Source organism: Gobius niger (assembly GCF_951799975.1).
Source record: "Gobius niger genome assembly, chromosome: 11".
Taxonomy (NCBI): domain Eukaryota; kingdom Metazoa; phylum Chordata; class Actinopteri; order Gobiiformes; family Gobiidae; genus Gobius; species Gobius niger.
Window position 1 is genome coordinate 27,482,612 of NC_136862.1, and position 12,945 is coordinate 27,495,556.

A 12,945-nucleotide genomic window follows, 5' to 3' on the forward strand; every position below is an offset into this window, starting at 1 on the left:
TGTTAATCAGGAGTTTCAGTGTGGTCTTCCCTGTCGTCTCCCTGTCCTATCTATCTATCTATCTATCTATCTATCTATCTATCTATCTATCTATCTATCTATCTATCTATCTATCTATCTATCTATCTATCTATCTATCTATCTATCTATCTATCTATCTATCTATCTAACGCCTAAGATCCTGTATAAGACCCATAGTCTGTGTTTGTCTACATGTGTATGAACATTATATTGTAGGATTCCCACACTTCCTGAACATTCCTGATTGCTATTGTCGAAATGGTTCTTTTTATGTTTTTGATTCATTTGTCATGGTTATGGGACTTGGAGGCCCAAATGGCCATGACCAAAACAGATTCTGTTCGACTTGAGCTCTCTCTCTCTTCGAGTCAGTGACTGGAAATCTGCACTACATTCCGCAGTTGACTTCCGACCAATGTGAGCTGGAAAATGGCTTTAGTCTGCCTGAAAGAGAACGGCTCTTGATTCATGGAGTACAGTAGTTCTTCAAACCGCGAAATGAAAAGAACCTCACTGTTCAGGCCCCATTCGGTCCTGTCGAGAGCATGGGTAGAGGGTTGACCTGTTTGAATAATGAAAGAGACAGTTTTCCATCAAGGGAACGGCACTCCAAACCAGCTGGACACAACTTCAAAAGCAAACGCACAATCCCGACACACAGAAAACGCCAGAGACATACTTCAAATTCCGTTTTCATTCTCCCTCGGTTCAGATTCACGCACATGGACTTAAGAAGACTCTCTTCTTCATATCGCACTTTCCAAAACATTCATTGTCTTTCAGGAATTTTCTCTCGTGCTAGAGATTTTCAAATATGACTGTTTTCTATCTCCTGAAGTGTCTGCTCGTTCTTGTGGTGAAATGTAAGACTGGTTAACAGGCTATCGAGGCCTTGGCTTAAGAGGTGTTGTGAATGTGCAAACGAATTCTGATCCAGGCTAAAAAAAAGAGAATCCCGGTCCAGCTGAAAATGTGGGTCTCTGTCCGAATAAAACAAACTGTGTTTTGAATCGTTTTACCTGTGAAAGCAACAGGACCAGACAGAGACAAACCCGGGCAGTCATCGACGCCACGAGGCCACATGACAAATCAAAACAAATGGAATAAGGAGCGACATATCTTCGCACCAAAATATAACACTGTCTAGGTGTCAACTTACAAAAATAACAAAGTTCCAAAAACAATCGAGAAATCGCTTAAAGTTGACATTCATTAGGGAAACAGACTTTATTTTAGCAGTAAGAAGCTAGCTAAGTAAACGTGATCACGGACCTTTCAGCGCCTGTTTAACCCAGACCCCAGTGGTTCATCGCTGGACATGGTCTATAACCTAAGAGCAAAACAGTAGGTATTCCAACTGGCTCGTACTCCTCTACTTTCTCAAGGGATACAACATTGCCCGAGTCGCCCTGCCTCGTCCGCCGCGCCCACTAAGGCCAGAGTAATGTTGGATATTATTATAGTTAGGGTTTAATACAAAAGCAGAAAGTTAAAGTCCCGCTCTGTGTTAGTAGTGACAGATCAGGCAGCCTTTTTGCTGTCCAACCCTGTGAATTATTTGACTGATTCCCATTGCAGCGAGGGGAGAGAACACAAAGAAACAATGTTGCCAGTTTCGTCCACCATCAAACCGGGTACACTCGACCATCAGGTTTGAATGTGACCTTAAATTTGACTACATGAGCATGAAGAAGGTATGGAAGGTGGTTTGGCTTATAAGTCCAGTTGACAATTGAATGCACCAAATTCTCTATAACTGCTGATTTCGGAACAATGGACTCTACAGCACTGCTTCTATTTACTTCTAAGTCACGCATCTCTTTCAACCACAAATCATCCACTAGGCTTTCGTCAGGCAAGTGGATGTGGAGTCGTGAGGAGCCATCTTTGAATGGGAGTGGACAGTGACGACAAAGCACTAGAATGCATAATTATTACAAAGAGTGTACATGCTCAGGTGGATGCAAGTATTCATAAAAGATCTATATGTGTGGAATGGAAATAAGGATTCAAGAGACTCATTTCACTGATTGACTGTTTTTGCAAAAGGAACTTTTTTTGTCCAGGCACTGACAAAAAGTAGTGATTTATTCTACTTGATGGGCTGGAGACCTTCTGGTGTGCATGTCTGCTGGTTGCACCTACAAACTCCAGTCCCATTTTCCTTCTTGTTATTTTTTCGACCTATTTTACACAGATCCCAACTGCTGCCAAACACATCTTCACACACATGCGGAAAAAAGCGCTCACAGCACACGCCCAGAGACCGCTATCCCGCATGGAAACTTTTCCCCCAATGTCACTACCCACATCTCCCTGGCTCTCGAGCATTTCGGAACGGTTAGTAGTTTGGAATATTCTTCCCCCTCGGCCAAAGCGAGCCGAGTAGGAACTAAAGAAGATGCTTACAGACTGTTGCTCATTTGATTAGCCAGATTTCCACTGACTGCTGACCGCGAGCATTAGTTTACCGTTATGTGTGCTGCTTTCCTCTCGTCTTACATTAGATACATCGTCACGAACTCCATCAGAAAGCCGTATTTGCCCAAAGCGCTCACTTCGACAGATCCTTCGCTTTATTTCAGGAAAACACTCCCAAAAAAAAACATGGGAGGATTGAGGCTTGAGGACCCGGCCCCACTGCTCTGTTCAACTGGTGCTGAGCTGAGTAGAGTGGAATTATGTTTTAGCAAATCCAGTTGAGTAGCTGGTGTTTTGCTGTAGGAGAAGAAAAAAAAGTTTGTCTTACGTGTAGGCGGAAGAGTGAAAAACCCTTCCTAGGAATCGAACTACAAGTAGAGAACATTATCATCAGTCAATCATTGTAAAGCTTGTCTATTGGACAGAGTTAAGGCGAGAAACTGCACGTTCAGAAGGAATATTAAATAGCTTATATTCATAAGTGTGTTGTTTCAAGACTCCCTAAATGGTAACACTTTACATTAGGAGCCGGTAAGTCACTTATAGTGGTAATTACTAGTAATGACAGTGGTACTTATTGTGGTACTTATAGTGGTAATTACAGTGGTACTTCTTGGTAATTGTAGTACTTACAGTGGTACTTACAGTGGTAGGTTCTTATTGTGGTACTAAAAGTGGCAATTACTAGTAATTAGTGTTAGGGCTAGGGAGACACAGAGTTACCACTGTATCTCTCATTACTAAGAGATACAGGGCCCGATCTTGTGCATCAAAACGGAGATGATAGCGTGACATTTTGCGCTCAGTAGGAGCGCACTTTGTGATCTTGCCACTCCAGACTTAGCGCATTTAAGTGGGTTGAGAAACACACATTTTCCTCCAACCAGATCGACTCCGCGTCCAGGAGAGTGGTTGTGTGGGAGTGGGGGGTGAACATGTGCTTTTGTTTTGCTTCGCGTTCACGCCAAGCGCGGGCCGATCCGCACCACAGCGGACGCTGAGCTCTTTTTCTCTCGAGATTGTTTAGCTCACGATGCGGTAAATAAAGTTTTTAGTTTGACCTGTGAGAGCCTAAGGCTTAAGAAAGAACGCAAGACAGCGCAATGTAAATGAGGAAGTGAATGTCAGCCGTGTTTCCATCAGTGCAGTCACCTCCTCTTGTGACGCCCCCTCACAGGTGGCGGAGGCGAATGGCACATATAGCGCCGCCACTCGGAAAATAATTCGCCAAGAGCCTGCGCCGCCCCGTGCGCCGCCACAAGATCTGGCCCACAGTGTTAACTCTTAGTAATGAAGGTTGTACTTCTATTTACTTTGGTACTTTAAGTGATGGTTTCTAGTAGTTACTGTGATACATCTTTGGTACTTATTGGTAATTCAAGGATACTACAGCAGCAATTCATAGGTAGTAAATATGTTACATTTACATACAGAAGTAATTTCTAGGATTGTGTGACTATAAAACAGCATAAATCAGCATTAGGGAAAACAAGAAGTACAACCTTCATTACTTAGACTTACCACTTTATCTAGAAGTACATACCTTGTAATTGTCACTATAGTATCCTTTAAGAACCACAATAAGCACCAAGAAGTACCACTGTATGTACCACTGTAAGTACCACTGTAAGTACCTCTGTAAGTACCTCTGTAAGTACCTCTGTAAGCACCTCTGTAAGTACCACTGTATGTACCACTGTAAGTACCACTGTAAGTACCTCTGTAAGTACCTCTGTAAGTACCACAATAAGTAGGTACCAAGGACTTACCGACCCTAAACATAAAGTGTTACCCACTAAATCAGGCTAGGAATTGGTTCTTAAACTTATTCCCGAGTTTGACAGAGCCTTCCTGTGTGGAGTTTCCATGTTCTCCCCCTGTCTGTGTAGGTTTCATTTTCAGGACTGAGATGTCTGATGTTTTCCCGGGGATCTGCTGTAGCCACTCCTCCAGTTTCTTTTTTCCTTCCCATCTACAACTGATCCCTCGTAGTCAACTGCTGGTGTGTGCCTTCTGTCCTGAGCTAAAAGTAGCAGGAAGTCGGGGTCAAGGGAGGAGGGCCACACTGGGCGGGGCCTAGACTCAAAGTGGGAGTGTCTTGGAGGGAGTGTGTTGTTGGAAAAGTTGACAGCAGAAGCAGCAGCAGTTGAAGCGGCAGTGGAGGCTAGAGCTGAATGAAGTCTGGAGTTCCGGGCTTGCAATCTTTGACAAAACTGACGACAAGGGATTTAGTTTTGCTGAAGGGAGGAAGAGGAGCACAGCCACGATGGTGAGTTTACACGAGTTCGGCCATGTTTGGGCACAGGGAAGGAGGGGGCGGAGCGTGGGGTTGGCAGCTGCTGAAGTCATGCAGATGTGTGTGGAGAGGAACCTTTTGACTGGCACACACCGGAGCAGCGGTTCTCAAACTTTTCAACTCACAAACTCTGGAACCTAGACTGCAGAAAGTAATTGTCGCGTACAGTCATTTCAAGCTGCAAAACATTGGCAATTTTTGTTGAACAATGTGTATTTTAATAGTTTGTTTTGATATTTGATTGCTCCTTTTTTATAAATCTGAAAATCCCCTTCCCAAAATAATAGCAGAAATCCCTTGAGCGATCTCAGCCTGTACCTGCAAAAGTGTACTACCTCCTAGACCTGTTTGAATTGAGCGTTCCATCCCCATATAAATGAATGGTGAAGTCCCTATATTATAGTATGGCGAGGCATGACATGTCTCATGGCATTAATATAATCTCTGCAGTTTCTCTGTCGTTGACACATTACAGGGTGATGTTGGACGTCTATCTGATCCCACAAAAAAAAACAGAAACTAAACTGAATATGATTTAGCATTAAAGGAACAGGCCACTGTTTCAGATATGTTCTTACCTGAGCTTAGATGAGTTGATACATACCTGCCTGGTCTATTTGCGCGTCCATGGAAGAGCTCGGTCGCTTCTAACTTCACCCCGTTTGGAGCTATAGGAATATACTGGGAGAGGCCAAATGCTAGCAACATCGTTGGTCTTTTTGCATGACTGAGGGCACACAGTTCTTCCATACTGAGATATGTTCTTACCTGAGCTTAGACGAGTTCATGCGTACCTGTCTGGTCTTTGCGCGTGCCCGTGGAAGAGCGCGGTAGCTTCCAACTTCACGCCCGTTTGGAGCTATAGGAATATACTGGGAGAGGCCAAGTGCTAACAACATCTTTGGTCGTTTTGTGTGACTGAGGGCACACACAAAGACCAGACAGGTACGTGTCAACTTGTCTAAGCTCAGGTAAGAACATATTTCAGTGTGGAAAAACGGTGGCCTGTTCCTTTAAGCTTATCTAAAAGTACAATGTGAAAAGATCTGTACACTCAATCATTTCTCACTAGGCTTTGACATCACCTTAATGCTGAAAACATTTGCATCCTTCATCATTTGGGTTGTTTGAGGGTCAAATGCTAATGTAAATATAGCAGGCTAACGAACGCTGAACAGTTTGCGGGACTAGCTGGCTTGTTAACTGGCTTGCTAGCTGTGTTTCCAAGCTACAAACCGATTAAAAATAGTTATACGAATCTATGTAATAAAATGTCAAATAATGTATTTCCCACAGATTGTTGTTCAAAGACAATGCAATGCTAGATGTTTTAGTAGACTCAGGCGGTACTTTTCAACTAAATTTGGAAAGAAATGCTCACTGGGAACACCTCGAGACCCCCTGAATATAAAACCACAGCACTGGAGAGCAATTAAGCGTTTGTGGTTGCAAGAAATCGTTGGCATCTGCTCAGTTCATCCAACCAGGGCAAGCATTCTGAAGGCCGGCGTTTTGCATCAATTTGGTGAATAAGAAGCCGTCGTAAATGTCACGAAGGTCCTACACTGTGTGTCTGAGATAAACAACATGGAGAGACTTAAAATTCCTTCTTTGGCGTGGAAGTGGGAAGTTTGGAATTCCATCTGCTGAACTTGCGCGTATGTGTGTGGGATCTGAAGCGATCTTTCTGCTGAACTTTGCCAGTTAAAGAGATCAGCAGAGGCGGTCGGAAACAAAGTAAACTGGCCAAAGAACGGCTTTTTTTGAGGATCTGTGTGCGTCTTTGTTGAGAACTTTAGATTTCCACTCCACTGCAAACAGATAAATATAACACGTTCTCCTATAAAACTTCAAAAAGGCTCCAAACAAACCACTGCCAAACCAAAGAAAACTGTTGTGATCTGGGGTTGCTGGAGTGGGTCAGGTTTAGGTTCAGCAACACTATGTGCACAGATTTAACTTCATATCATTCCTTTCTACTTTGCCACAGCAGCTTCTTTCCTTTTTGCCTCTTGCCTCTGCTGTGTCCCGGTCTGAATGGAGTTTCCTGATGTCACTTCCTGTCCCCGGGTTGTTACGCTCCTGTTTTTTTTTTGGGCCCATGTGGTTTGCATTACCTCATTCCTTCAGAGGCAGCTACTATAAATACCCCACTTCAGACAGACCCGGCCACTGTGGACATGCCTCACTGAGGTGGGGGAGCCGTCTGGGGGGAGTTAGGCTTAAGTGGAGGGTAAACAGCTGATGTTTGTTTGTGTGCTTCAGTCGTAATCGCAAGAGGATATGTGTGCACAGTATACGCTTTATGTGGCTTTGATGAAGAGTTGACTTGAGGAAGTTAGACAGTTGACGGTCCTACGGCAGTTTGTGTATGCACGTTTTTTTTTACTTGCTCGTGAGAAGCATAGTTGTGGGGATCGTGTGGGGGCAACACGTACACCAGTGTTGGGGGTAACATATTGCAAAAGTAACAAGATACAAAAATATGCTACTTTTATCAGTAACTAAGGAACATAACATAGTACTTAAACAAAATAAACTAATATGTTAGTCAACACAATTCAAGTAAAGGTATGAAAGAAAAAAATCCCCCAAACTCCCCCAATATAAAATGCAGCACCAACCACGAGAGAATGGGGAAAGAGTTGGGAAAGGACATCTTTGACCTGCCCTTTTGCTCAGTGGCATTATTACTATTTTCAGTTCATATTTTGCCAAAAGTAAAGTAGTGTGACTCAGCTACATTTTTAAATTATGAAGCCGTATTATGTAATTTTATGTTTTAGCTGAAAATAAACTTAAACTAAACCAAACTAAATAAATTTTGCCTCGAAAGCTAAAAGCTTCTTTCATTTTATGCTAACAAATGCTAAAATAGTGTCACTATCTGAACTAATTTGCTTGTCATTTATGTCTAATGTAGACAGGAAGTAGCCGTTGCCCCCAGTGCTCTGTGCACAGAGCATTCTCTGCGTGATGTGGCGAGTTTCTGCTTTGTTTCCTGATAAGTCTACACTTTTTTGAAGTTTCCTCAGCAGATCATTAGATGTAAACAAAAGGCCCTGAATGTACTGAGAGCAGAGAGGTGAGTAGGAACAGCAAAGCCAGAATGATAATGTCTCTCTGAACATATCGCCATCGTCACTAAAGTTAGCAAAGTTTGGTTGCTATTGGTTGATAACGCATTAGCATTGTTCCTTTTTTACTTATTAAACTGCAGTGTGTGTGTATAAGAAATAGATTGCATTCACAGTGTTTTAGAAGGTTTCATAACATGATGAGGACTTAAGCTGTATGAGCAACTCACTGTTTTTGAACCTCGGGAAATAGGAAATCCTCTTCTTCTCCTTACCGTACTGTTAACTTCATTATTTAGTGTGTTTGTTTGTTTTCTTAATGTTAGTACTTGCAGCAAGGAAAGATGCAGGCAGCCAAATACAGAAGGCAAGGACCTTTTGGGTGGTCAGTGAGTGGGGGGCTACACGCCTGTTGCAGCTGTCACTCTGGACTGTTGGAGCCTAAACTCAGAGCCCAGACGCCTGTGTCCTGTGACCTCCCTCTGCTCATGTATCACAGGGATTTAGAGCTATATTTAGAGTTATATATATCTCAGAATAGAACTGAGTTTAACCTGAAGTGCCTGACTGTCTCCTCCTGCTCTGCTCTCTGCTCCCATATTGTGCATTTTTCTCATCTCACCTTTGAAAATACTTTCATCATACTGGAATATTCGGTACGTTCGAAAACAGTCTCAGCTTCTCGGCTCATATTTCTGTCTCTGTGTTACAACACTTCCAAACAGAAAATGGAACAATGTTGATCCTGATCGTTATTTGTGATTAGTGAACAAAACCTGCCATGTTATTATTTGATAATACTAATAATTAATCTGACATTAGTTATTTTTTTGCTTAAAGAGATTAGCATGAACTTTGTGCCAGTTTTTGCTTCATGTGGATTGGCCAAGTGTGTTTCATAAAAAAAAGATTCAGATGGTGGTTTCACCTGTTTCACCATTTGTTAGCATCAAATGTTAGCCTTTAGCTTCAAGGCTAAAAAACGTATAAACAGATCTCTTTCGGTCAAGTATTTACATGCTGTGTAAAACATAGCTGATTGGCTGCTGATCTTTAAACTCTTGATATTATTATCATTATTATATATATAATTTTTTTTGCCATTTTTTTTTGTCAATAGCTATTTTTAGTAGGATTTTTACTTCCAGCACCAGGGACGGAGCTTCGCCTCTTGAGCTCTATGAGTCTGTTCACTAAACTACTTCCAGGCATAGACTGTAAAAAATAATAAAAGCATAAGCATAAGGACAGGATATTCTCTGTAGACTCAGCCCTCACGGGGCGCATAGTTCGGTCGTTACCGCACCCGCACTTTTAGCTCTAATGCTAATGGCCTGTCAATCAAAGTCAGGCCCTCATTAATATACAAGATTTCTAAAATGTTCCTTACGAAAAGCTTTATCACAGGAGGAATATCTAGCTGTAGAAAGTAAAATAAAAAATAGAAACCAGGCTTTACAGTGGTTTAAAACGTGTGAAGAGCAATGCTTTCTAATGGAAAACTAGCTTTAGCGGCAACCGCCAGATGGAGGTATTGCAACAATGGCGGCGCCCTGTGTGGTGGTCATGGAACTCTGCTACCCGCGGCCATCGCTTCCGGGTCCAAACTGTTGAGAGTTCCACAGACAAACACAGCAAAACCTGCAACTTTATCTGAATCTCCTGCTGAAATAACAGCAGATAAAAGGCCAAAAACTGCTTAACATTTAATTAGCGTCATATCTCACCATTTCTCCAGGCAAAATTACGATCTTTTTATTTTTAAAACAATTCTTCATTGTGTATGGAAAAATAACTGATAATTAGAAATCAGAAAAGCATTAAAGAGAATCCAGAGTAAATGTAATATTACGGTGTGATCAGAACCTCTCAACCCCCACGTTTTCCCCAGTTCATCTTTACCCAAATCTAAAAACTTCTTACAGCCTATAGGCTATGTGACGCCTCATTTGAAAGCGAAGACCGACAAAACTCATCAAAGATTTTTTTCCTAAACTCTTCCTAAATTTTAAAATTTAAAATTTCCTAAAATCACTTAACAATCCAATACAGTTTGGGATGGAATGTTATAAATCCACTGTTACCATGGAGATCTACCATGTTTGTGGGTACTAGCAAACATTTTTTATCAACTGGCTAAAAAAAGTAGTAAAAAAAGTAGTGGAACAACCCCCTTAGCAGCTGAGTCACTACTGGTAAATACCTCTAACACAACAATGTAATTCCAGTATTTTACCTTTAAAAACTCTATTATGGAAAAAGCCAGCTGCAAATCCCATGATGCATAGCAATAAGACATCACAATACTGAACTCTAGAGTCTCATTAAAATGTTGTGATGCTAAAAAAAATACCGGAATGCAAGAAACCTAAATAGACTTTCTATCTAAATCAGGGGTGTCAAACATACGGCCCGCGGGCCCCTGCCCTGTAGAGCATAAATTCCAGAGTATGTCCAAAAAAAAAGTAAGTCTCTAGCCCATTCCTGTGCGGAGTTATGATTTTTTAAAGAATAACCAGAATGCTCATTCTAGCCACTAGGGGGCATTAAATTAAAAAAAAAAGGATAGAGTTCCACACGTGTCCAGCAGAGGGCACTGACAAAATAAGAGCTCAGGATATGAACAACACATTATATAGCCATGTGGTAAATGGACAGTCTGCCCCAGGGCGACTGTGGCGTCAATAACAGTTTACCACAACCAAGTGAATGAATAATGACTACTGCACTTTCAGGAACTTGTGACACCGGCTTGTAAAGTGCAATACAAGTGTGAGCCGTTGTTATTAATGAACCTACAGTTAAGTTGGGGCTTTGATCAAATCACAGCTTATTATTATTCATTTATTGGAAACATTTTCTCTATTATATGTGGCCCGTGACCCGCCGTGGGAGCTGAATTTCGGCCCGCGACCCAAAATGAGTTTGACACCCCTGATCTAAATGCTTATAATAATCCACAGTAAAGGCCAGGTGGGCACAGAGTCTGATTTTCCGTCCGGGTACAGTATTTCTTTTGAAAACACCATGAAAGAATAGTGGCTCCACCAAGCCCCTTGTTCTCATTTGTGTTACTCTGTCTGTTTGTGGAGATTTCTGTGTTTTTAGCCTCCTTCTGAAATGAACACAATCATCGACTATTTGGAAATGAGGATGGCCTGGCTCAGCTCCTAATCCTTTAGATTATGCCTCTGCACTGGTTCTGAGCACCACTGCCGCTCCCTCCTCGCTCCCCCGGAGTGGTCGATCGTGGGCGCAGCATGGGGCCTCAGTACTGCCGCCACGTACGTCAAATCTCGGCAAGCGCTCTATCATTACAGAGAATGGAACTATACTGGGCCAAAGCACACGCTGGGGGATAATACGGTCCGGATGTAATCATGTTTTTGTACAACCCATGATTCAGGAAAAAGAATGACTGGATATTTATACCTGCGGGTGCTGTAATGTCGTTTATAAACCATAGTACATGCCTTGTTTGGCCATGAATGTGAATTTTACAGGATGGTGGGAGAAGTCGGCGTTGAGGAGAGAGCTTCTGGCACTGTGTTTAAAGCTGCACTACCCGAATCAAACCATGAGTCGTAGGCATAGAAATCACAGAATTGCCTTTAGCTCTGAGCCTGTTCTATCCCCATACAAATGAATAGGGAAGACAGATGCAATATTCATGAATGGGGAAGTATGTGTTGTCCTTTTTGTAGCATTTCTAGTATTATTTCTGTGGTTTCTTCATCATTAACATCTTACAAGATGATTTTTTTGCTCATTGGTTGTGCATCCAACCCCACAAAAAGCAGAAACTTCATTGAATTTTACTTAGCATTTAGCTCAAAGACCACTTATAGACGGTAATCTGTATATAAAGTAAAATGTCAAAACATCTGTACATTCATTAATGATTTCTAACTTGGCTTTGACTTTACCTTAACGTGATTGATGGTTGACAACAGCTGAAAACATCTGGATCATGCATAATTTGCTATGTTTGATGGATAATGCTAACTGCTATAGGGAAATTACTAGCAAACGAACGGGCTCTGAAAAGTCTCCCAAAGTAGCTAACTGTCCACATAGGATCAAACGCTGGCTATTCACCTTATTCCGCCCGGCCCACATTTACCACTTTTTGCGCTGTCTCAGCACTTCCGTTGTACAGACACTTCCGGTCGAGCGCGAAGCCCGTTCATTTAAACGGAGAACGAGGGAAAATATTCTCCGCTCAAATCTGATGTTTAGGCGATTGATTTGTGTAAAATGGCCAATGTTCATTTGCATCAACATGTCAACGCTGCACTGTTTCTCTCGGAGCCTCCGAAATAAGGTGAATTAGGTATTGAGTAAAATCTCTCAGCTGTTGCCTAAAAGCATTAGTAGCTCTCACAAACCCTCCTGCACATCCCGATTTTGTTTGCTTGAGTGAATCAGAAGCTCGTCTCAGCCGGAGTTCACAGCGAGACCGCTAATGCTGAAGCTGTGCTAAAGCTGTGCTAATTTAGCCTCTGACCGCCTGGTTTTCGCTATGTTTTGACACAAAACAGCACACTTGGTCTGTTTTTCTAGTAAGAAGATCATTTGATAACCATCTTTAAGGGTAGGGTTAGAATAAGGGGAATTTCCCCACCATCCTGTGAGAAGCAATTTTGCTGCCTGGCCAGCTGGACATCATGCTTGTCCTTATTGTGAATGATACAGGATGAAAGAGTATCTTCCGCATTTGACTGATCTTTGACAACCTTTTTGAGGAGAGTTTTTGGCGACATGGTTGTGTATGAAAGACAACGACTGCGTCTGAAACCATCAAATTATAGCCATGTCCTAAACCTAGCCTCTAATCCTTAACCTTTCATGGGGTCAACTGTTTGATCTCTATGCAGTTAGTGAACTAGAGCTTCAGCACCATTTGCCCAATTCGACCATCCCTACTATTTTACTTCTTCCTCTTTAAAGAAACAGGCCACCATTTTTCCATACTGTGATATGTTCTTACCTGGGCTTAGACGAGTTGATACGTACCTGTGTGGTCTTTGTGCGTGCCCGTGGAAGAGCGTGGTAGCTTCCCACTTCACCCCCGTTTGGAGCTATAGGAATACATTGGGAGAGGCCACATGCTAGCAACATCTCGTTTTG

The 12,945-nt window shown here is 42.2% G+C and overlaps 1 protein-coding gene across 2 annotated transcripts in view; it reads left to right on the forward strand.

The window, feature by feature from the left end:
* sgcd (sarcoglycan, delta (dystrophin-associated glycoprotein)) overlaps window positions 1-12,945 on the forward strand; it is a 426,694-nt gene that overhangs the window by 262,285 nt on the left and 151,464 nt on the right. Inside the window, exon 1 of one of the 2 annotated variants that reach the window (XM_079565996.1) lies at window positions 4,559-4,711. The exons of the other annotated variant lie outside the window; for it this stretch is intronic. Coding sequence (XP_079422122.1) covers window positions 4,709-4,711 — 3 coding nt within the window. The 5' untranslated portion in view covers window positions 4,559-4,708. Of the gene's footprint in view, window positions 1-4,558; window positions 4,712-12,945 lie in introns of those variants that run through there. 2 annotated transcript variants of the gene reach the window in all.